Source organism: Castor canadensis, chromosome 15, assembly GCF_047511655.1.
Source record: "Castor canadensis chromosome 15, mCasCan1.hap1v2, whole genome shotgun sequence".
Lineage (NCBI taxonomy): Eukaryota > Metazoa > Chordata > Mammalia > Rodentia > Castoridae > Castor > Castor canadensis.
Window position 1 is genome coordinate 11,866,098 of NC_133400.1, and position 25,844 is coordinate 11,891,941.

General features: G+C 42.2%; 1 protein-coding gene across 5 annotated transcripts in view; it reads left to right on the forward strand.

The window, feature by feature from the left end:
• The window catches only part of Cfdp1 (craniofacial development protein 1), a 106,555-nt gene that overhangs the window by 78,817 nt on the left and 1,894 nt on the right, over positions 1–25,844 (forward strand). For all 5 annotated transcript variants that reach the window (XM_074055644.1, XM_074055645.1, XM_074055646.1 and 2 more), the window contains one exon: positions 17,636–17,794. In XM_074055644.1, the coding sequence (XP_073911745.1) occupies positions 17,636–17,794 (159 nt within the window). The remainder of the gene's footprint in view (positions 1–17,635; positions 17,795–25,844) is intronic.

Here is a 25,844-nt window from a genome sequence, read left to right on the forward strand (position 1 = left end):
TCTCAGACTGCTTTTTATCCCTCTTTGTAGACTTCTCCTGTTTCTTGGATCCTACAACCTCATCTCTCTAGGTTTATTCCCCATTTTTGATGCAGCTCATCCTCTAGTAGCTTCCTGAGGAAAGGGCTTATGGGTGGTACATTTCTCAAAGTTTGAATGTATAAAAATGACTTTGTTCTGCCTTCACATTTTTTTTAGTGCTTTTGCTAGGTTGGAAAGAATTTTCCTTCAGAATGGTGAGAAGATTGCTTCACTCACAGTCAGTCTTCTAGCTTCCAGTGTTGCTACTGAGATGTTTGAAGCCATTTGGAAGTGTTGAATCTTTGTTTATGATCTCATTTCTTCCCTTTTTCTGGAAGTTTTTAGGCTCTTTTTATCCCTGAGATTCTTACTAGGCCCCAAGATCTCCACCAGTTCCTTTTTGCATCTCTTTGTAGTTGTTAGTAGCCACATTACCTGTTCCCTGAGCACACAGCTCAAAGTTCCTGTGGGATGAGAAAGTTAGTGTAACTGCATAATTCTCTTACCTTGGCATGGTGGGCTGTGACATCTGGAGGGAGTAGTCATCTTTTTTGCAGCTCAGCTTGCTGCCTATAACAAATCTGTACACCTGAGTAATTCTTTCTGGCATATTCTGACAAGAAGTTGTTCAGTTGGCTGAGTACTGAGGTAACTCATTGCTCCAATTATATCCATTCAATGTTTGTTTTTAGCTTCCAGGTTGGATTCAGGCATTGCTTCTAATGCATAGTGTAGAAGTGTATGTAACTTTAAAACTAGCCCCCTGGGCCTGGGTATGTAGCTCCTTGGCAGGGCGCTTGCCTAACATGCTTGAGGTCCTGTGTTCTATCTCCAGCACCACAAATATATACACACACACAAACACACCCACCACCACTACCACCACCACAAACCCCCACCCCTTGCCTCCCAACACAGGCCAAACAAAAAAAAGCAGCCCAGTTGTGTTGTACCCAGTGACAAGGGGAAAAATTCTGCCATATACATGAAAGTCTTTTGATTGATTTTCTGACCTGAGTTACAAATCTCTCAATCTCCCCCCCCTCCCTTTTACAAATCCTGTTATCATGACCAAGGAGAAGAAGAAAGAAAAAGATTCATTCAGCACTCCTCTTAATTTTGTCCCTTATTCGTATGCCAATTAAGATACATTAACCACTGTATCTCAGTATAATTTATTTGGGATTGTGGAATATTCTACAGGCCTTCAGGACGATTATGCCCAGGACAGCCTAGGACAAATTCAAGGCTACTGCTAGGCATTCAGAAATGTTTGTCATCTGTTGCAATAAACAAATGTGTTTCTTCTGCTTGCTCCAAAATATATAGGTCCTCTGTAGGAACTCAGCAATGAATGGACAGCAAATAAGCCTAGCCAATGCAGAGTTGTTACTTCAGTATGCACCATTTACAAAAATTTCTTTATGATACATAAAGTTGATATCATTTTCCAAGATTCGTAATTCTTCTAACAAGTATTTATTGAGTGCATACCAGGTGCCAGGCACTATATCAGCTATTTGGGTTGTATCAGTGGACAAAACACACTGGGGAATGTAGCACAGTAGTAGAGCGAGTGCCTAGTATGCACATGACCCTGAATTCAATCCCCATTGCTGCAAAAAATAAAAGAAAAAAGTATTGGTTCCAGCCCTTGCGAGACTTCCATTCCAGTAGGGAGACAGTAAACATTAAACATAAATAATGGGCTTTGCCAGAAAATGCTGTGTGTGTGGAGAAAAGAAAATGTGAGGAAGGTGAAGGATCAGGAATGTGGGGAGGGTGGAGGTTGCAGCATTAAATAGAATGGTCAGTGCTAGTCCCAAAACTGAGATTGGAGTAAAGACTTGAAGAAGGTTAAGAACTAACCAAGGTGGTATCTGAGAGGAGGGGGTTAGTCTAGGCAAAAGGAATGGCTTTAGGCAAGGCCTATGTGAGCACATGCCTGAGGTGGAAGGAGGGAGCTATGGAAGGAGAGGCTGTCAAGAGAATAGTACCTGGACATGTGTTGTTTCAAATAAGATGTAGACGGCTGTAGGCAGAGCAGTTCTGATGGGCAATCCAGCTAGAGATGTCTAGTGGGTAGTTTGGATAAAGCTGGAATTAGGGAGAGAAGTCTGGGCTGAAGGTAGAAAATTTTGAGGTTATTAGCATATAAATAGAGTGTAAGCCTTGGGAACAGTGAAGTCAACCAGAGAGTTAATGTTGATGGAGAAAAGTCCAAAGGTTGTGTGTTGGAAGACTTCCAGATGCTTTCAAAGAAGCTGAAATTAACAATCAGACAAGTCCAAGTTACAAACCATTCTACAGGTAAGAGGGCTGTTTCTAGATTAAAAGAGATCAATTTCTCTTGGTTTGAAATTTCTCAACATCAAATTTATGGAGTTGGGGGGAGAAGCCAAAATTTAAAATGTACTTTGGTGCCAGAGGTGACATCTTAAGAAAATGTTAAAAAAAGCAACTCCCAAGTTCCAGGTCCACTAACTTTTCCTAGCAGCAGCAACTAAAAAAAATTTTTTTTCCTGGATTCTAGAGAACATTTTTTTAAGGATATGTGATACTGGAGATAAGAGGAAGGATTCATTTTCTCCTCTATGCCAGGTATTGTGCTAAGTGCATTCACAGACATCACAGGTGCTATTACTTCCTTCTGGATTTCCATATCTCAGCTTCTCTTTCTGGCAAATTCCTTCTTACCCTTTCATCTCAAACACGTCCCTGTCCCTCTCTGCAACTGTCTCCATCTCACTCTCCTGCTCTACTGCACTTTCTGTGTGCAGTTTTCTTGTAATGTAACTGCTCGTTTTTGTTTGCATTATCTGTCTCTTGTGAGTGAATTAAGTGAGGGCAAGAAATCTGTGTCTCTATCTTCCGTGACCAACAAGGGGTCTAGTATGCTGAAGGCACCCTCTAGATCATCACCCTTCAAGGCAGCTCTTGTTATCCTCATTTTACTAATTGGTTACTTAAGAATCAGAGAAATTAACTTACCCAAGGTAAAAATAAATAGTGTATTAGTGGCAGGGGTAAATTTTGCTCCAACTATAAAGCTACTGCACTTGATTGCTTTAAAAACAGAAATTCAAAATAGTATTCACAATATCTAGAAATTTGCTTTACAAGCAGTGCTCAAATATTCCAGTATTCTTATTTAAAGTCTCTAGATTTCTGATTCTCCTAGCCCTTATGAAATTTATTTATGACCATCAACACAGAACAAATGAGGCTATAATAGATACCAACTAAGCGGCGTTATTTCTGAATGCTTACATACAATATTAAACTTACGGCTTAAAAATATTAGCTGAAAAAGAGACAAATCTACAGAGTCCAGAAAATAGATTAGTGGTAGCATAGAGCTAAGGGGAACAAAAGGGACTAATAATGGGTGTGAGAGATTTTTAGTTAGGGTGACAAATGTCCTAAAATTTGACTTTGATAAATGAATATACTAAAAAAGTCATTAACTCGTATACATTAAATGAACTTTTTTCTAAATGAATTATATCTCAATCTATCTATTTAGAAAGTATTCTTCAAAAATAACTGATTGGCTCTCACATTTTCCATCATTCTTTCAAAATACAAATAAATTTTGTAGCTTGTATTTGGGTTTCTATTATCTTCATTCCTGGAGGAAAACTGTTCTTCAGTGTGACTGAGGTCATGGTTTCAATTTGGCTGTGGTTTTGCATGAGTGCCCCGTCTTTCTGTTGGATCATTCAGATGAGATCTTAGTGTCCCCCAGCCCTGAGCCTCCTTCCTGCATCTGGGCTATGAGAACAATGAGCATGGTCACAAAACCCTTCAGAGGTACTAGCCTACTCTCTCAGTGGCAGAAAGAGCAGCACAAAGCCACTGGTCCCCCAGGAGAAGGTGTTAGTCACTGATTCCTACAGCTTAGGGTAAGCAGCACAGGTCAGAGGCCTCACTCTCAGCAGGGAGGGTGATGCCAAGTTTCCCAGAGTATATTGCTGATACATAAGGATGAATTGGAGAACTGACTTCTCCTCTTTAGTTGATCTTCAAAAGGTCACATTTGAATTTTTTAAATTATTGTTGTTAGTATCCCCTTAGTCTGTACCTGCCAGGGTCAAGCATTTTTGTTTCAGCAGACCTTTACCTGCCAGCCAGCAATTAATAAGTAACTGCCAGAACATTTTGGCCATGACCTGAAGACATACATTTTTCATTGTGACCCATTATATGCCATGGTCACAGAAGCACATGCTCTTAGGGGACCCTGTATGTAAAGAAATGGAATGTGTTCAAGGGTTTGTCCATCTCTGAGAAATAAGGATATACATAGGAACCTTGGAGATCAGTCTATTTTCCATATGAAAAAGCTGCACTGGCAACTCCTGGCTGGCAGACTAAGGAAGGAGACTCTACTCATCTATTTTTTTCTCTAGATTTAGAGATGGGAATTCTTTTTGGTGGTCAGTGATGCAATGCATAAAAATCTTCGATTTATTAAAGAGAAACCATGTTGTGGTTTACAGATAGCTCAACTGTGGCTAGCATCTATGCAAACCATTTCCTGCATGTAGTGAAATGCAGTTTTCTGCTTTCAGTACCAAACTACGTGGGAATAAATATTTCTTTGTTGAAATCCACTTAGCAAAGAGACATTTTGTGCTCCTGCTTTAAATAATCCCCTTTCAGAATGGGGGCATGGCTCAAGTGGTAGAGGGCCTGCCTAGCAAGTACCAGGCCCTGAATTCAAACCCCAGTACCCAAAAACAAAACTAAAAATAGCCCTCTTCTTGTGATCATCTTTACACACTTCTTTGCTTCCCAAGAGCTCTTTAACTCCTGGCTCGTAATGGTTAGCATGACCAGGGAAACACTACCATGCAGCTGCTGGTGGGTCTGGCTTTTGAAGAGAGGTGGGAGCTACCTCTGGAGGGAAAAGGGCAGATAGAGATAAGCATCATTAAATTACCCATTGAGGTTAGCAGGACTGTGGCCTGTATGAAGCTAGAGATGCTACCCTGGCAACTGAATGAGCAAGTGATATTGTAGATGCTGCCAAAAAAAGGATTTAAGAGTAAGGCCAGCACAGAAACGCCAAGTCTGAAAAATGACCCTCTTTACCACTTCAGCCTCATCTACTGAAAGGACAACAAAACACACTCTTCTTCAGACATATCACAGCTGTATCCAACATCCATATCCTTCTCTTTTGGGATTTTGCATGCTTATTTAGTAGCGGTGTAAAGTTTAGGGGGAGGGAGAATAATTTTGCAAAATGTATGCAAGCCAGTTCATCTGAGTTTCACTTAAAGCCATGTGGTTAATATGCCTATCCATTTCTAAAAATGGACAGACATGACCCATTTTAAGTGAGGTGTCCATGATATAAAGCTAAAGGAATTATTTCTGGTCTGACTAAGGACACCCCCATGTCCTGAAACTTAAATGCAACTTCAAATTGGGAGATACCCAATAATTTAAAGTTTATTTTATGTTGATACCTCGGATTTGTTTTTTCATGAGGAGAAAGAGACTTGCTTAGGGGAAAAAAAAAGAAAGCTAAAATTAAAAAAACAAAAAAAAACAGAACACTGAGGTTTAGAAAGCATGCCAAGTGCTCAATCAAGAGTTAGCCAAACATCCTATCATTGAGGCACATTGGTGTTCTGCTTTGCTTTTTATGCTGGCTTGTGAAGAGATGTGCTGTTTGTTAGCCACATTGTCCTCATGGGAGTGACAGGTGTGCAGGTGAGAGTGTGTGACTCTGTCCCTCAGACGAGCACAAACCCAGCTGCGCTGGCTCAGCACCATTATAGCAGAAAGTCAGTCAATGTTCTCGTTGAGAGGTCGTTACCTTTTAAATGACAGATCCTGATTCTGCCTCTGCTCCTCTTGGCCACTGTAGTTGTGATTGGTCAGGAGCCCATATGGAACCAGTATCTGGAAAAAATTTCTTTCTCTTACTGCTGGGGAGTGGTGGCATGCCTTTCACTGCTTGCTATGAGTCCCCCACATTGAGAATAGTTCCAAGAAGGAAACTGCTGAGGCAGAGGCAGGAAGAGCCTGTGGTATTATCTCTTTCCCAGGGAATTAGTAAAACCACACTGGAGTGGGACACAGGAGAGGAAAATTCAGAAGTATTGTTTCCTAGAGGTCTGAGGCCACGCCAGAGGGTTTTTCCTTGCCACACCACTGGCTTTATGTCAGTTAACTGTCAAGGGTACCAGGCCCCAAGCCTCATACACCTAGGTGAACGCTTCTGTGTTGGCACAAGAGACCCTGTCTTCACCACTGTGCTGTCCAACCTGGGGTACTCCTGGTGATCCCATAATCCTTTGCCTTTTCTCTAATTACTGCTCTTGGATGTTTTAAGGACTTTCTCACAGCTAGGACTTTATTATCCTCTGGGTATTATCTGTATATTTGTCCTTCAAATAGGATCCTTTACTATTCATTCATTCACCCTCTCCTTAGACATGGTCAGAGCATTACAGAGCAAGGCACTAGAAATATGCAATCAAAACTTCCTAAACTTCTGAGAATACTGTTTCACACATTACACATTTATTATAGAAATTACAAAAGAATAAAGCTATACTCTTTCAATTACCACCTTACCCTAGGGACTACACTTAGCATCTTTAGTATGGGCTAATCTGACACTATGTGCCCCAATGATGGTGTAATAACAAATACCCAGTCTCATCTAGGTAGCATGCCAGCAAGCATGTTTAACCTAAGTCTATCCACAGAAACATTATTTAAGACCAAAGTGGACTCTTACTTTAAAAATTGGCAGTGCCACTAAAAAGGCAGTAGATGGTGGTAGATTAAAGGATTAAAAGAGACTGAAGAAACTTACAAGTGTATGTGATGGCAGAGCATGGGGATAATTGTTTGAGCTGGCACTGCAGGAACTTCAGATGTGTACTTGATACCAGATTATATGTCAATGTTAATTTTTTTGGATGTAGTATAAGTTGTTGAATTTATGTAGGAGAGTGTTTTAGGAAATACATGCTAAAGTAGTTAGTGGTAAAGTGACGTAATGTCTGCACATTACTTAAAAAGAGCTTCATACCCCACCCTGAAGTAAATTTATATGTACAGAAAGAAGCATGTGTAGCAAAATGTTACCGATTGGTGGATCTAAGTGAGGAGTATTCAGATAATGGTAGTTCTGTGCTCTCAACTTTTTTGTCAGTTTGATATTTTCAAACTAAAAAGTTTGGGAAAATTTCTTGCCAGACTACATTTGGGTTCTTGTACCGAGTGATTGACTTCCCTGCAGTCTTTCCAAATTCTGTCCTTATAGTTATAAAAACTAAGAAAAAATCAAGTAAGAGATAACTAAAACACTGATTAACACTGGTGTCCACTTCTGTCATTGGGTATCATTATAAATTGGTGTACCAGAAAGTCTATCTTTAGATCAGCCATGTGATAATCTAATTCTGAGATGCTTATGAATCTAGGAAACTTTTTTTTTTTAATGGCACTGAGGTTTGAACTCAGGGCCTTTTGCTTGCTAGGCAGGTGCTCTACCACTTGAGTCACTCTGCCAGCCCTTTTTGTGTGATGGGTTTTTTTTGAGATAGGGCCTTACAAACTATTTGCTGGGGGCTGGCTTTGAACCACAATCCTCCTCATCTCTGCCTCTTGAGTAGCTAGGATTACACATGTGAGCCACTGGTGCTTGGCTAGGAAATATGTTTTTGCTTTAAAAATAGTTTTTTCCTTTTATTTTTCCTGAATGATAAAAGATGGATTGGGCATATAAATTCAGTGCCTAGGAAGAGTAATCATTTATTTTTTCCAAAATAGCTTTATTGAGGTACACTTTGCCATACCATATAATTCACCCATTTAAAGTCTACAGTTAAATGGCTTTGAGAGTTATACATCTATCACCACAATTTTAGAACTAGAATCTGGAAAATGAGCTGTGTCTTCCAACAAAGCTTCCCACACAATCCTTCCAGTGGAGGACTTCATTACTCCAAAAAGAAATCCAGCACGCCTTAGCATCTGTGTTAGTCAGCTTTCCATAGCCATGACCTGAGAAAAACAACTTAAAGGAAGAAAGCTTATTTTGACTCATGATTTCAGAAGTGTCAGTCCATGGTTGACTGGCTCCATTACTTTCAAGTCTTTGGCATGGCAGAAATACCATGGCAGAAGGGCATGGTAGAGAAAAGCTGCTCACCCATTGGCAGCCAGGAAGCAGAGCAAGAGAGGAAGCATTCAGGGAGAAGATAAACTCTTCAAAGGCACGCCACCGAACCATAACAACCACCTCAGCTGTCAGCTGCCCATCCTCAAATTCACCCTTTTCATGGCATCCTTAATCTGTCTGTCTCCATTGAGTCACCTTTTCTGGACTTTGCATATAAATGAAATCATGTGATACGTGGTCCTGGTGAATGGTTTCTTTCATTTAGCGTAATGTTTTTATGGTTCATCCCTATTGTAGCATGTATTGGTACTTCATTCCTTTTTGTACTCCATTGAGTAGCTTATCTTGTTGTCATTGGAAGTAATTATTCGGTTTTTTCCTACCCAAATAGCCAAGCATAATGGTAAATAGTCATCTGGCCTTAATGCATTTCGTTTATTTTGGTCAGAGGCAAACTCAGCAACTCAACTTTCAGCCTGAGGTTGGAATTTGTTTTTATGTAGTTCAGGAGTATATGTGCAAAGAGAGGAGACAATTTGATGGAATTTTGTTTTCTGAAGAGCTGAGTCATGTTCCATCATAAAATATCCCTCAGAAGCTAGAAGAGTGAACACTTGAATACTGTACCTCAAAACTGGTAATGCACATCCTTTTGCATTTTCAAGCAGCATTTCTCAGTGCATTAGATGTGTAAAGTAGGCATTGCAGTTGCTTTATGTGCACCAAGGAAGACATGAAAAAGGGCCTGTTCTTTCCCAGCACTTCTCTCTGAAAAGGTCTGAACTCAGCAGATTAACAAACACAACACATTACCCTTTGTGGCACTGAGTTGGGTGATTTCAGAACAGTAGACCAGTAGAGGAGAGGGACCTTAACTGTCTCTTACGGTATAATGCTAGTAATGAGATTGCCCAGCAGGTCAGTTGGTGTCCCACAGAAATAATCCATTTCTGTGTCACTCGAGAATGTCTGTCCCCAGTTAACTGACTCAAAATGAGTACCTTGATCACAACAGAAACCAGGAGAATGTAGTTCAGGTGCCTCTGCTATTTTGGAGAGAATAGTTAATGTCTTATTGTTTTTTAAATGGTGTTGATGTCTTAGCTAAGAAGAGCTCTTCATTTAAGTTGAATCAAGGTCAACTAGATTTACCTCATCCTGCTTGACAGTGTCAGCTGAGACCCCAGAACCGGGCAAAACAGACTCCTGCTTAACATCTGGAAGGAAGAACAATAATGAGCTAATACATTGTTTCAGAAGAGATAAAAGTCCAGGACTTTTGCCACCAGAATTAGCAGATATATACCAGCCAGGTATGGTGGTGTATGTCTATAATTCCAGCACCTGGGCTACATAGCAAGCCCTACCTCAAAAAAAAAAAAGTGGAGTCACTGAAATCAAATCAGACAAACTTAGGTCCCTTTCTCTACTGGGTTGGCACAGAGCAATAGAACTGAGTAGCAAATGATGTATAAGAACTGCTGCTGATTGCCAGGTTTTGTTATGTTTTGTTTTGTTTTGTTTTGTTTTGTTTTGTTTGCAGTACTGGGGTTTAAACTCAGGGACTACACCTTGAGCCACTTCACCAGCCCTTTTTTGTGATGGGTTTTTTTTCGAGATACTGTCTCACGATCTGTTTACCCCAGCTGGCATCAAACCCAGATGCTCCTGATCTCTGCCTCCTGAGTAGCTAGGATTACAGGCATGAGCTTTTATTTTCACTTTTTGCTGATACATGCCACTTTTTTTGCTGGCATTGCAGCAAAACTTCAATAATAGATTAAAGAGCTAGGCATGGTAGCACATGCCTTAATCCCATCTACTTTAGAAGGTGAAAGGCAGGAGGATGAGAAACTGACCCTGTCTTACAAACAAAAGGGCTAGGGGCATGGCTCAAGTGGTAGAACATTTGTCTTGCATGTGAGATCCTAGTTTAATCCCCAGCACCTTAAAAAAAAAGTACCAACAATTCTTTATTTCTTTCCCACTTTCTATAGTGAACCCATAGTAAGTTTTATTCAGAGTAAAGAAAAAAGTTTTGCTCACACTAGAGGAAACTCAGCCATAGGTTCAGAATCTGAGCTACTCATGCAATCTGCTGACCTTGTTAATTTGCTGCTGCATTTGTCTGCTGTTTACTACTATTAGCAGACATAAACAGTAGTGCAGCTGTGTGAGGACAGTCCTTAGAGTTTCACTGTAACACACCACTTCTTGTTGTGTGCCTGGGCTTCCTCCTTCCATAAAGTCGTTTTGCTATGAAGGTTTTGAAAGTCTTCTCAGGAATTTTCCCCTTAATCATATTGGAAGACTGCAAATCTAAGTACTTTGCAACCAGAATAAATTCAGTAAGTGTTCCTTTGTCAGCTTGCAGGAATTCTTAGTCTGTTTCTAAACAGGGAAATTGTATCCCTTTTCCTTGTGTCCCATCGTCCTGTGCCACCACCCTCTAGAGGCAGTCCTCATGGTGGGTGTGTCACTGAATGAGATTCTTAATTTTGGTAGAGGAACTGGGTCATCCTGTTCTTCATCATCCATTTCCAGGTTTTCTAAGATGATCTTGACGGTCACAGATCACTAGGCAATTTCCACATCAAATTCAAATATCTCTCCATTAGAACTCTACAACTTAATTGAAGTTACAGTACTCAAACTCAAGAAGATAGCGGGCTGGAGGCTGACAGAAGCAGCGTTGTGTCTGCACAAGAGAAGCAGGAACAAGGTCACTGTAGTGACATCATGCAGCATCAGTGTTTATAGAGCAAGTGCTGAGGAACTGGGGCTCTTGGGATCACACACTCTGTGTGTGTGTGTGCGGTACTGGGATTTGAACTCGGCCTTGTACCAAGCACTGTACCACTTGAGTTACACCCTCCAGCCCTCTTTGCTTTCATTATTTTTTGAATAGAGTATTGTTTTTTATTCCAAGTCTTCCTGGCCCATGACCCTTCCTTTGTAGCTGAGGTAAGAAGCTTACAATACTATACCCAGCTTTTTATTGGTTGAGAGGGATCTCAAGGACTTTTTGCTCAGGCTGCTCTTGAACTGTAATCCTCCTGATCTCTGCCTCCTGAGTAGCTGGAATTACAGATGTGAGCCACTGGTAGAACACTGTCAGTAAAGTGTTGGAAAGTGAATGGGATCGAAATAATCCCCCTCATGTGCCACTTGCTACCAGTCCATTTCTTTGAGTGGTCTGATTTTGGGCTTTGGGGAAATTACTTAGAGATTTACACAGGTGAGTAATGAAATTGCCACAGGGATTTGGGTTTTACTTTTCTTTCTTACAAATTTCAGATAAATCCAGAGAAGATCTGAAAGACAACAGTAACTCAAAGCAGAGGCACTGAAGGAAAAAAATCTCATCTTGAGCTTTCTTTCTGTTTCTCTTAGTGTGTCTTGCCAGCTTTGGGCCCTTACATGGCTCTGGAAAATAGCTCATGTGTAAGCTACAAAAAGGTCCACTCCTGCCTTGTAAACAGATGACAAATGCTGAGGAAACTACACATCTCTGCCAAAGAATTTTTGTTCCAGATAATTTGCATTTTGGTGGTTGTGCCAGTTCTGAGATGGCTTGTCGTTCAAGTTTTGCTGAATCTTTGTTATGAGAAAAAAATTATTTGGGTCAGCTCAGTGTCAAGTTATGGAGATTCAGTTTATTAAAAATATAGTAGAGCTGGGTGCCAGTGGCTCACGCCTGTAATCTTAGCTACTCAGGAGGCAGAGATCAGGAGGATTGTAGTTTGAAGCCAGCCCAGGCAAATAGTTCTCGAGACCCTATCTCAAAAATACCCATCACAAAAAAAAGGGCTGGTGGAGTGGCTCAAGGTAAAGGCCCTGAGTTCAAACCCCAGTACTGCAAAATAATAATAATTAAAAAATATATAGTAATCATATGCTGTGCAAACTCTAAGACATGGACCCTGCACACAGTAAGCTCCAGGATAACAGGGGAAATGAGAATCGCCCTCCCCACCCATATATGGCAGTGATAGAAATGATAGATTAGAAGGTTGGATTAAACAGACCCTCAGCTGCTCCCTTTTCTGTGCCCTTGCAATATATGGTTACAGTTTGCCTGTCTATCACTCCCTTCACTTGATTTTCTCCTGGGAACCAAATATTATACCTTATGGGTCGTGTATGTGTGTGTCCATGTCCAGTTCCAAGCAGTGTCTGGTAAACAGTAAGTTTTCAGGCATCTCTATTGGATAAACACAATAAATAAATGAATGGACACTTGACTCTGCATTCCTTTTCAAACCAAAACACTATTCTCTGGGACAGCTGAGTGCCTTGATTTTAAAGACCATGGGGAAAGGAGGTTTTCCCAACCTGTTGGTGAGCCCTACCAGCCTTTCCACAAGAGACCTACTTTCCTAGCTTCTTTCCTGACTTTTTGTAAATGCCCAGGGCATCACTGAGAGTAGGCAGATAGTGCAGTGTTCTCCCTACAAAGAGAACCCTTGGGTGAATTAGAGTTTGTGCTAAGGGGCATGTAACAAAGTAAACAAGTTACTAAAATGTCTTTATGACAGACTCAGCAAGATGGAGTTTTCCATTTAGCTACAATGAAATTTGTTATGATTACATTTCTTGCCAGGCACCAGTTGCTCATGCCTGTAATTCTAGCAACTCAGGAAACAGAGCTCAGGAGGATCATGGTTCAAAGCCAGCCCCAAGTAAATAGTTCATGAGACTCTATCTTGAAAATACCCAATAAAGGGAGCGGGGGAGATAAAGGAGAGTGATGGAGGGGGTGAATTCAAGTATAGTATATTTGATACACTGTAAGAACTTTTGTAAATGCTATAGTATACCCCCACCCAGCACAACAATAAAAAAAAGAAAATACTCAACACAAAAAAGGACTGGCAAAGTGACTCAAATGGTAGGGTGCCTACCTAGCAAGCGTGAGGCCCTAAATTCAAACCCTAGTACTACTTTTTTAAAAAAAAGATTAAATTTCTTGGACTAAAGGGAAGCAGAAAATTATCATTATAAACTTTGAACTCAGAAATGAAAAAGAAAATCTATCATTTTTGCTTTCTCTGTCTCTTCTGCTTTTTTGAGTTTCTGTTTCCTTTTAGAACAAATATTGGTATTTGATGTTGCAGAAAGGTTATTAGATACAGTGAAAAGGGACTTGAAGGTAATTAAAATACACAAGAAGGAAAAGCTTGGTTAAGACTCTTATTTCTCTAATACGAACTACACTCAGCCTTGCTTTCTATGGCATGGAAACTGGATGATTAGACAAAGACCCTGCTCCTGGACACATTTGGTCTTTACATCACACTTACGTGATTGAGGCCAATAACTGGTACTCAGGAGAAGGTCATCAAAATGTCGTGGTGACATTAGAAACATCTAGGTGATAATATTTGGATATAATCTGTGAGTGAGCAAGTGTGTAATGAGTTTCTTTGACTTGCAACAGGTGGATGAGAATTCTCTTGAATGAAGTATTGTTATCTTGGGGATAGTCTGTCACAGTACACTTTCTAGCAGTACCTTGCCATTATGGCTTAGGATCTAGAACAAAGAGAAGTCAGTTTTGTTGATCTGCAACTGTTCCTGATGACAACAGAGAAATCTCCAAGAGAAATCTGACATCTTTCCTGCCCTTCCACAGTTTTTCAGAATGCACAGTTGCCACATGCCTGGAGGGAACAGTGCTGACTTACTCCCTTCTATCTAGCCACAGTTCTCAGAGGGGGAGAACAGCTACGAGCTCTGTGATGCTCCTTCACAGCAGAGCCACTGGCACCTACCCAGCAGCCTCTCTCACCTGCCTTGGCTTCTTGAAAGCCTGGTTGATATACCCTAACAACAGAGACAGGAACCAAGTAATGGTACATATCCTTCCTGGAAGCTGTGGAGGACTGGTGCCAGGATTATGCCACTAAAACCCCATATCAAGATGGGAGTGTGATTGGGAGCACTCAGAAACATGCAAGAACCTCACATACCAGATTCTAGGAAGAAGCTGCCAGTCACTTAGTTATGATGAACTTCTTGGTGTTTTTGGCTGCTGCTGTTACTGCATCATTCACTTTGGTTTAGTTCCAGTTAAAGGCAGGTTATTTTGATTCAGAGTCTTTCAAGTTAGGATATCATAAACCATGTTAATGACACAGTAAAAGCAGATCTGAACACTTTCCCCAAAATCATAGTAGCACAGGTGACAGTTTACTGGTGCTTAGTGGTGAACAAGGCAAAGGGAAATTGTCACTTTTTTCTTTTTCTGGAAACCACCTACAGCTATTCAGCCAAGTATTACTTTCTCACAGACTTCTCAAAGACATTTGTCAAAAAGATGGCATAACGTGGGAATACCACCAGAAGTACAGGCTGAGAGGAGGGTAAGATAGTATACATATCTAGGTGTTGGACATACAAAATGGGGAAGCTGTAGGATTTGTGAGTAGGTGGGAGAATAAAACTAGATGTTATTCCCCTAAGAAATCCCCAATTTAGGCTGGACACAGTGGCACATGCCTATTATCCCAACACTGGAGAGGCTAGTAAGTCATAAGACCAGCCTGGGATATATGGCCAAGACCCTGTCTCAAAAAAAGCAAACAAGAAATCCCCAATGTAGGAGCATTCTGAACACCCTTTATCCTGCAAAATTCTGATTCTTTGATTCTTTTCTACTGATTGGTTCTGTGATCCAGGGGAGATTGTTGATTGTGTTAAGCACTCACTGTTTGCAGAATATATCCATGTGGTTTGGAGAGGTTTAGAGACACAGGAACTTAAACACTACCTGCAGAGAGGCAGAGATTACACAAGTAAAATCATTTTTTCCCTAAAAGTCTTAGTTAGCGTCCCCTCAAAGCAAAACCTGAGACTGGGATTTAGAGTGCAGGGAGTTTATTCAGGAAGTAATCCTAGGAAACAAGCATGGGGTTGGGAGGAGAAGGAAAAGGAGGAAAAGTCACCTCAAGAGTCATATTCAAAGCCATAGGGGTTCCACTTCACCAGAACTTCTGGCAGTCATTCATCCTCCCAGAAGTGCTTTGTGAAGAGACTGGGCTGGGCCATTTAGTCACCAGCCCCTGGCTCTAGTGAGTGTAGCCCCAGTAACATGAGCACCATGTATGCACGCACAATCAGAGGAGGCCCTGCAGCCAGAAGAGGAGCGCCCAAGGTGTGTGCTTTTGATAGGGCGTTGTCAGTGATCTCTTTCCCAGAGTTATCCTTGCAGCTGAAGCTGAAATGAGAGCTCAAGCATCTGCTACAGAAAGGTCACTGCTTCCACAGAAAAAATGTAGGGTACAACAGACAGACCACCAGAATGTCTAGTCTACCAGGTGCAGGGACTGGGGTCAACTTAGGGAAGGATTCTTGGAGGAAGTGACTTCTAAGCTGAGACAAGACTAGATGAATGAAAGGAGGAGGGTAGAGGTGAACCACAAGTTTAGGGCTGTATGTTTAGCATAGATTTACAAGGGTAAAGGCTGGAGGCATGGCTCAGATTTTAGAGTGTGAGGCCCTGAGTTCAAGACCCCGTACCCACCCCCCCAAATAAATTGTTACCAGAGATTACAGGGTAGATGTGGCAAAAGAAGATCAGGAAGAACTTCAGAAGTTAAAAAGTTAAGACTTTATTGTAAGAGCAATAAGGGATCAGAGAAGACACATTTAAGCAAAAAGCCATGATAAGCTTTGTATTTTAGAAAATTTGCTCTAAAAACAGAATGAAAATAGATGTCCAAGTAGGACCAGTGAATGAGGAGTGGAACTAAACAGAAGTCTACTTAAGAGGCTAATGAATTACGCAAGTAAAATAGTATAATAATGAGAACCAGGACAGTAGCAATGAGGAAGGTGAGAAGTGAAAGACTTGAGACATTAAATTTCCATGTCCTCATTCATGCTCTGCTTGAGATAGAGTGTGTGGGGGTGGGTGGGTGTTTATTGATTGCTGTAGGGAGCAAGTTCCATGGAAAAGAGTATTTAGAAGATATGAATCAAAAGCTTGTAAGGAGTGATTTGGAATCATTTTAAGCCAAGTAAAATTGCTGTCAGAAAAAATTTCTCATGCAGGTTCTCATCTTGGAGACATCACAATGTATTGCACTCAGCCCAGAGAGACCTCACTTTGTCCTCCATCTGGGTTCTCTATTGGTTTGACCCTTGTTGTCTCTCTGACCTTTGTTTGTCCAGCTCAACACTAGGGTGATGATGCTTGTCCGGCCTGTTCTGAGTTGATGTTAAGCTCAGCATGTAGTGAACTTGACAAGGAGTCAGACATCCTCTAGACCAGCGTTAATAGAATTGGAATGTTTAGTCCAGTGTTTAGTATGGATGCTGGCCTGTTGATCCACCCCAGGGCACAGGTGGGGTTTCAGAATAGGTTGAGGTGATAGGAGGTCATCTCGGAGATGATCCCCTTTAGCCTGAGCCCATGGTCGGTACCCGTGGTCTCATTACAAGCTGTAGTGAGAGTCTGATGAGAAAGTACTCGGAGAGTGAGCACTCACAGCATGGAAATGTTTTCCCTTCCTGCATATGTCTATGAGGCAAAAAATAACTCCCACTTTCCTACAAAGAACAAAAGCCGTGTTCCTCCATAGTTCCTTCCCCTCATACCACCTTCTTACAAGCTGGCTGCCTTCTGTTCTTACTTTATCTTATACATGTTACACTGACTGGAAACATTTGACCTGCCAAGACTTGAATTTGGGCATATGGGGCTTCTCCCACAGCCCATGATAGCATCACCAGCAAGTAGAGCACATGCTGCACATTCCCTGCTTTCGGGGTGAGGAATGTTCTCCACCTCCTGGGAAAAACCAGGCCCCAGCTCACAGGAGTTGAAAAGCAACTGCCTTTAAAAGGCCGTTTTGCAGTACTGTGACTTCTTGCTCATCAATGATGGGAACAGGTTCTTACTCTTAAAAAAGTCCCCTGGGGCTTCAAGGCACAAAAGATGACAGTGATTCAGAGTGGTCAACACTTAACTGTACCTTGACCCTATGACGGGTACTGCTTTAGCCCTTTGCATGGAAGACATGCCACAGCCCATGAGTAAGCATTCACTGTAGATTAGGAAATGAAGGCAAATGTACTTAAATAACTAGCCTGAGTCACTCAGGCAGACATGGAATTTGGACCCAGGCATGTGACTCCAAAGCCTCGCTTGGGCTCCGCCACTCTCCTCCCTCTCTGCAAGCAGAGACCTGCCACAGGGCAAACAGAGGTCTGAGGGGTGTGGGCTTCCTGTGGCAGTGCAGCATAGCAGTCAGAGATGTTAGGCAGGAAAAGCATGTTAGAATTCTGCTGTACTTACAGTGTTCTTCACACTGGGACGGAAATAACCCCAGGTACAAACATGGCTTTCATTAAAATCAGTGGCTCTAATCCAGAGAATCCTATGCCCATCTGAAAAACTGTTCATCAGGAAATCAGAGTTTTTACATGCTATGTGTTTCATGTTTTCTCTTTCCTTAGGTTAAAAAGATCAAGTGGCATGAGTAGCCTTTTGGGGAAAATTGGAGCCAAAAAGCAGAAAATGAGCACCCTTGAGAAATCCAAATTGGACTGGGAGAGCTTCAAGGAGGAAGAAGGGATTGGTGAAGAACTGGCCATCCATAATCGAGGGAAAGAGGGGTAAGAAGGAATAGACTCTATGCCTTTGATATCCTCAGAACTCTGAAATGAGCTATTTCAGACAGACTGCCCAGTTTAAGCAAGCAGGAACTTTTCAGGGCAAAATGAAAAATGTGAGTGCTTTGGTTTGTCAACGCATCTCTGTCCCAGTGTGGGGTAGGTCCCATCAGTGAGGAAACCACTGGAGGTGAAGGGAAGGAGGGCGCGTTAGCAACACTGCTCTTGGACCATCAGCTGCCAAGATGAATTTGCTGAATTACTGATGCAATGAACTGTAAGTTTCCTGGTTTATTCACACGGTTGAATCTGGCTCACAGTTGCTGCTTTGACCCTAATCTGAATCATTTGGCCTTCTGAGAAGCCAGACTACTTCAAATGCTTCAGAAGCAAACCCAACAGAGTGCCTAAGTAGCACCATGTTGTCATGAGATTTTCTTTGTCTGTGTCATTATGGGGCTTTACCTTTGGGTACAGCCTGTATGATGTACCAGGCTCTCAGACAGCATCCCAAGCCATTGCAGTGCCCCTTCCTATTCACTTTGGAATGCAAAGATGATGTCCATAAACTGTTTTCAGTTGTGAAAAGGTTTCCTTTTCATATTTGTTTTCCTGGTGAAGATATGGAAACCAGAAAAGACATGGAATTCATGACATACTTAGGAAGCTCAAGAGAAGCAAGGAATCAAGTTACTGCATAAGTTGGTCTGTACTCCAGGTCAACATTCCCCAACCTTAACAGTGGACAAAAATGTTAAAAGGCCCCTCACAACCCAGGGTGTTCACCAAGGAGGCCTCTTCCCGCACTATACTAGGTATCTCTGAGGCTCAGCTCCTTTTCCAGTAAAATTGGGATGATGGTGAAGATGGTGTGCGGATCTCATGAGATGACTTGTGCAATACGTGTAATTGCTTACATACATGTAATATGCATAAAGCAGTAGGCAGAACCCCTGTCACATAATGGTCCATATTAAGTACAGATAATCCAGGTTAGTAATAACCTAAATTACAACAAAGGCAAGTAGGGGAAGTACTTTAGGGTTAATATTTGGCTTTTGTTTTTGTTTTGTTTTTGTGGTACCAGGGCTTGAACTCAGGCCTACAACTTGAGCCACTTCACCAGCCCTTTTTGTGTTAGATATTTTCAAGATAGAGTCTCACGAACTATTTGCCCGGGCTGGATTCTAACCATGATCCTCCTGATCTCTGCCTCCTTAGGATTACAGGCATGAGCCACCAGCACCAGGAGTTATTTCTTTTTTATTTTGTTTATTTTTTTATTTACTTTTTTTTTTTGAGACGAAGTGTTGCTATGTATTCCATACTGGCCTCAGGACTGGTGGAGTGGCTCAGGTGGTAAAGTGCCTACCTAGCAAGCATAAGGTCCTGAGTTCAAATCCCACTACTTCCAAAAAAAAAAAAAGAAATTATCCTTACTGGCCTCAAATTTGCAATCCTCCTACTTCAGCCTCCTGAGTGCTGTTTTACAGGTATTCACCACCATACCTGGCTATGGAGGTCATATTTCTAAATTAGGCCTCAACATTAACTAAATGAACCTGGAAGCCAACCCATGTTTTAAATTTTTTTATAAAAATGTAATTGATTACGAGCTTGCTTAATTGCCAGGCCAGTCTTGAGTGTCTCAAGACAGGCAGAGGAGCTAAAGCCATCTGGCAAAGGCCCAGGATAAAATGAAAGCGGGAGTCAGTGTTATCTCCTTAAGAGTGGGTGGCTGACATTTGCTGCAAACCTTTCCCCTCTAATTCAGCTCTAGTAGTTCACAGCCTCCCTCCTGTTCACTTTCACACAGGGATTTCAGACAGCAGAGGAAGTACCAGTGTATGCTATATTTTATTGATTGTGTGGTTGGACAACGTTCACTCTGCTTGAGCTAATAGAGGTCCTGTAAAAGTAAGGGGTGGCATTGTTGAAGATAAGGGAGGGTTAATAAAATATAGACTGAAGAGAAAACAAGATTAAAAGGACATCTGCCCAATGGGGGCTTCTCAGGCAATGGAAAAACACACAACTAATAGTATGCTACTTTATGTTTTGCTTTTCCCTCCTGTGTCTGAGGCTCTTCTCCCCGCATTCCCTACCCCCCACACCAGGAGACGATTCCACAGCTCTGATTGTGCTTTTCCAATGCAGATCTAGTGACTTCTGTGCTCTGCCTCAGCTCTTCTTATCAGCCTTCCTCAGTGCACACCTGCACTCAGTGCCTCTTCCCACCTCCACAGGTGGAGCAGAGGAGCCCTTCTATAGTGTAATGAAGGGACTCTAGTTCTGCTCCTTACCTTGGCAAGGCATGAAAATCCCCTTGGAAATTTTCCCAAAGTTCAGGCGGCAAGGCTATCTCTTTGTAGAGCTTCTCAGTCAAGAGTCTAGGACAGATAACTATATCTTTCAGGCACTCTTCAGGTGATGTTGATGCACAGGAATTGAGACTCACCACACCATGGGATCATAAAGGCAAAGCCAGACAAACCAATTGCTTGTGTGAGCCTTCCCAGATACATACAGCTAGGGAGCCAGATTCAAAGTAGGTGATGTTGAGACCTGTGCCTGGTGCCAGTGTTTATTAAATGTGTGGGTATAGTGAAATAGAAAGTATTTAATTTACAGGATAATGGAGGAAAATGAAATGAATTTTTAAAGTTAATCTAAAGAAGACATAAGAGGAGAGTTAGAACAGGCGGGTCAAATAAGAAGCACACAGCAAGATGACAGATTTGAGGCTAAACCTACAATGTTTTCATTACATGTAAACACTCTGTGCTCCAGGTAAGTCAGAGATTAACAGATTAAATTTTAAAAAGCAAAAAACTATTCTGTTTTAAAGAAATTTTTCTAAAATGTGGGATTCAAGAATGTTCAAAATAAAAAGATGGGAGAGAAGATGAATCACCAAAAGAAAGCTGATTCAGGACTTGGAGCGTGGCTCAAGTGGAGGCCTTGAGTTCAAACCCCAATACTGCCAAAAAGAAAAACGAAAGCTGCTGTAACCACATTAATATTAGAAAAAATGGATTTTAAGACAAAGACATCATGAGGAAGAAATAAAGAGGTTTTTTTGTTTGTTTTGTTTTGTTTTGTTTGTTTTGTTTGAGGCAGGACTCACTGTGCCTCACTGTGTAGTCTAGGCGATTCTCCTGCCCCAGCCTCATGAGCGCTGGAATTACAAGTGTATGTCACCTCTTCTACTTAGAAGGGAGCTTCTTCATGCTTCTTAGTGTGAGAAATACACATAGTTTACATGGGAAATACAACAAGGTAAATTGAAATATACCATTTGGCATATATACTGAAGGTCCACATCATCATTCCTTGTCATTCAACAGCTCCACCGAAGTTTAGTAATACGCTCTCAAAAGCATATAAAAATGTAAGTAACAGCCCAAAGCTAGGAACAACTCAAAGGCCTGTCAGCAGTATAATAGTTAAAGAAGGCATGATCTCTTCACACAGTGAGACAGTAAAAACACAAAGGAGGAGCTAGACATGGTGGCACAAAGCTGTAATCCCAGTACTCAGGAAGCTGAGGTGGGAGGTCAGAGTGTTTGAGTCCCACATAGGCTACATTGCATGACCCTGTCTCAACAAAAAGGAAAAAAAAAGCCAGGCCCCGGTGGCTCACGCCTGTAATCGTAGCTACTTAGGAGGCTGAGATCAGGAGGATCAAGGCTTGAGGCTAGCCCAGGCAAATAGTTCCTGAAACCTCATCTCCAAAATAACCAGAGCAAAATAGACTGGATATGTGGCTCAAGCTTGGAGCACCTGAACATGAAGCCCTGAGTTCAAACCCCAGTCCCACCAAAAAAAACCCAAACACACAAAAGTATACATTCTGTATGTTTCCATTTATTTAAAGCACAAAACCCAATGTGTCCATTAGGTCAATTTGTAAAAGAAGCAAATCACAAAACAGTATATGCAGTATAATCTACTTATATCAAATTCAGAAATAGACACAGGGCTGGCAGAGTGGCTCAAGTGGTAGAGCACCTGCCTAGCAAGCATGAGGTCTTGAATTCAAATCCCAGTACCACCAAAAAAAAAAAAAAGTACAACTAAACTTTACTGTTGAAAAAGTAAAGTCTTGAAAGCAAGGGAATGAAGATGCAGGTCCGGGTGAGCTGACACCTGACTGGGCTGCCTGTGTCAGCAAGAGTTATGCAGGACCCTCCTCAAACTTGGTGGCAGCCTCAGAACTGCTTGCTCTGTAAACACTCACTTGCCTTGCACATTTTATTCACTCTTCTCTACATTTGTAAATTATTTACAATAAACAGTTCAAACCTGTCATGGGCACTAGCCTCAGCTTCATCTGTGAAGTAGAAACTCTCCTATATACCTCTCAGTATTGTTGTGGGAATTAAATAAGTCCCCTAGTCCTGTTGGCTTTTCTTTCTCCCACCTGCCATTACTAACCAAAGCTAGGTGCATTATTCCTTTAAATTCTCGCCAACTCTTCAGGCATATGTCCACGGTGGTGGGAAATAGAACTTGGGGGCGTCTTCTAGACTCCATAGCCGGCTGCTCTTCCTTCTCTGGCTTTTCATCTTGGAAACCTGGGCCATGGGCAGCTGTCTTGTCTTCCTCCCCAGGGAAGCTCACTCGTTAAAAGACTTAACTACCATTTTCTGCTGATGACTCAAAACAGAAGATACCCATAAGACTTAGGTCTTAGCTGGTTAGCTAACATCTCCATTTGGATTTCTAAGATGCACATCAGACTTAACATCCAGACCAAATACTTACACTCTCTCCATAAACAGACTCCCTCCATCAGACTTCTCAGAAAATGCTACCAATGTCGTCTGTCCACTGTCAGAAGAAAAACCTAGGCACTGCCCTTCATTTTCTCTTTCTGTTCAAATCTCACAAGTCCAGCTGGTGCTCTGTCACAGACCATTTGAGCCCATCCTTCTTCATCTGGCCCTACCATTTACACAGGTATAAATTACATGGGTCTCCTGTTCCCTGCTTCTACCTCTGCCTCTTTATCCACTCTCCACCCAGTTGCTGAAAAATGACTGTTTGAAAATACAGACTATTTTTCATTTTCCTACTGAAAACCCCCCTATAGTACTTCTAATCCTTGTTAAACTCCTTACTCTGGCCACCCAGGCCCTCCCAAAGCCTTCACTGCCCACCTTTGTCCTTCCCCCCACTGCTTGCTGCAACCCAGCCTCACTGCCCCTCTGTAGTGCTCCTCCCCCAGAAGGGCTTGATTCAGATGCTTCTCTCTAGAGGAGTTTCACCCACCTTAGTCACATCACCCTGTTTGCTCTTCTCTGTTGTTATTATCAGCTGATACATGTTTGCCTTGTTCTTCTACAGTAGGTGCCCCTGGGCAGGGTCTTATTCCCAACTCTTGTCACCAACACCTAGAATAGCCCCTCGCCCAGATAGGTGCCACACCATTGGAATGTCTAAACGCCTGTCCCACTATCTGGCAGATAATCATGGCTTTGTTTGGCAGTCTAATAAGATTAGACAAGATCGGGTATGTTCAGAGTCATATGGCTGTAACATGGCCTCAAACATTCACTAGGTACGATACATCAGAGTGTTGTCTCCAACCAGGCATCATTTTCACTGAGCAGAGTTGGTTGAAATGCCTATCCCAGAGATAGTTATCTGTCCAGCAAGGAATTGCTGCTTTCCCTCTGATCTCCAAATGCCCCCCATCCATGCAACCTTCTAGGACTGGTGTCAGCAGACTGCACTCAGGAGCTAAACATGGCTTCCTCTAGCCCTGTAACTGTTTACACAGATTTCCCTGTTGTGTTCAGCATTAGCAACACAGCTTTCTAACACTACTGAGGCAGAGGCCGGCAGGCTTACCAAAGGGAATGATACATAGAAAAGAAGAGAAATATAGGCTTGATCTTGGCTACTGCTGTCTGTCCAATCAAATTGAAGGTCATGGAGCTCAATGATTTGGAAACCAGGTGTTTTTTGATTTGGAGAATCATGAAGAAGGAACCAGTAAAAATAATTTTCTCCCACAAATCAATCTCCATGACCCCCAGGAGTCCGTCTTCCAGAACAAGCACAGCCTTGAGGTGATATTATATGAAAGCAGTGGGGAAGAAATAATTGAACTCACCACCCTTTTCAATCTGGCCCTCAAAATATTTGCAAGTTAGGTCCTTAGACAGGGGCATTGTCTACAATGTTGGGCAGTTTCCTTCTTTCAGTTGAATTTCTTTACGTCAGTCTCAGAGCTTTTTTCTCGTCCCAGAGTATTCCCATTGCCTCCCGCTTTGTGGTTGGTGTTGGGAAGTGAGCCTTACCACTTTTCATCCCATGTGTATGTGCATTGAATGCTCACTGGGGTAAACAACTCTGGGCTGGGCTTGAAGCAGCAAAATAATAAGACAACTCTGGGGTATCCTGTTACCTTGGCCTGCCTCAGTTTGCCCTGCACCTCATCATGCTCACACTTTTCCTCACCACAGTTTAGGAAGCCTCTGTGGGTATCCAGCCCAGGATGACCAGGTGGCAGAGCTTTTGGAAGTCAGCCCACCATTGGGTATTCCTGTTCTCAGAGCCAGTGCCTTCTTGGAGAGTGAATTACTAGACAGGAGGCACTGGCATCTTCCCTGATAGCACTCCTTCCCTTCTCTTGTCCTCTTCCATGTCTCCCTCCCTCCATATTGTCCTGGATTTTAGGAAAACTGTGGCAGAAAAGTAATTTGGGTTGAAATAGCCAAAAGATGTTAGAACCTATTGTGTTTAACCTGGTTCTGAAAGGAGAAAAATCATAGGTTCTTGATGCCATTAGCATATTTTGTTAATGAAAATAAAGAGCTGTTGCTTCTTAAATGGGCCACAACAGACAATAGTAGAGAAAAGGTGGTGCAGCCCCTCCCCCACCCACAGGCTTCCTTGTGGACTGGACTTAATCAGGCTGAGTCCCCAGGAGGGCAGGACACAGGCCAAAAGAGAACCAAGACAGAAAATGAGCATGAGTTGTGGTTCCCATCACACTTGTCAGTCAGTGTGCCTGTTCTGGGACTGTGGCCCATTTATAAAGTGCCTGAAAACTCCTGAGGCCCAGTAAAAGTAGGTGAACCCTCAGGAGGCTTTTAAGGCATCCTTCCCAGCCAGCTCTTCCTCTTCCCAGAGTCTCTGTTCCAACTGTCCTGGCTTCTGGGACTCTGTTCATGGAGCAGTCAAAGTCAGAAATGAGAAGCAAGAGCCCCAGGCCAACAAAGATCTCACATAGCTAATTTTTTAGTTTTACTATTTACAAAGCACTTCTCAGTTTCATTACATTGACAGAGGGATATTGTAATTTTTATTCCTGTTTTACAGAGAAGAAAAAAACAAGACACAGGAAATTAAGTATCTTGCCCAAAAGCACAAATAGTAAACATCAAAGTCACTCTCATCCTCAGCATCTTTTCTGTCTCTTTGCAGTGGGGGAGTCCATATCCAATAGAAGGTTTGTTTATGGTCAGCCCTTGGCAGTAAACCAAGGCTGTCACAAGTATCCTCTTAGCAGCTGCCAGTGGCTATGAATGAGGGAATAAAGTCTCCAGACCTGCCTTGATGGCCTTTGGCTGGGTTGCCTTAAGAATTCAGTTGCATCCTGCACATGTGCCCCTCCTTATTGTCTGAGCCTCAGTTCTGTCTGCACCCGCCCACTTACTGCCCATCTTGGGCTCTGCTCATGGTGGTCACAAGCATAGCTGGACCTATACAGTTTCCGTGAACCTGCAAGGCTTTTGTTCATGCTTAGTGAGTATGCTCTCTTAAGTCTTTGTTTCCTAATCTTTAAAGAAAGTCAGGGAGGACTACAAATGCTCAAAGCCACACACTTCCTTGCCCTTGCCCTTGCCCTTCCTATCTCCCAGCAGGTAGTGCTGGAAGCACTCTTGAAATAGCCCTCTATTCCCCTTGCACCTATAGGCCATGACAGTATGGCCTATAGGTCTTTTATGCTGGCTCTTCACCACAGTCCATAAGAGTTAGAAGGATTCACCCCGTGTGAGCCAGTGGCTCACAACTGTAATCCTGGCTACTTGGGAGGCTG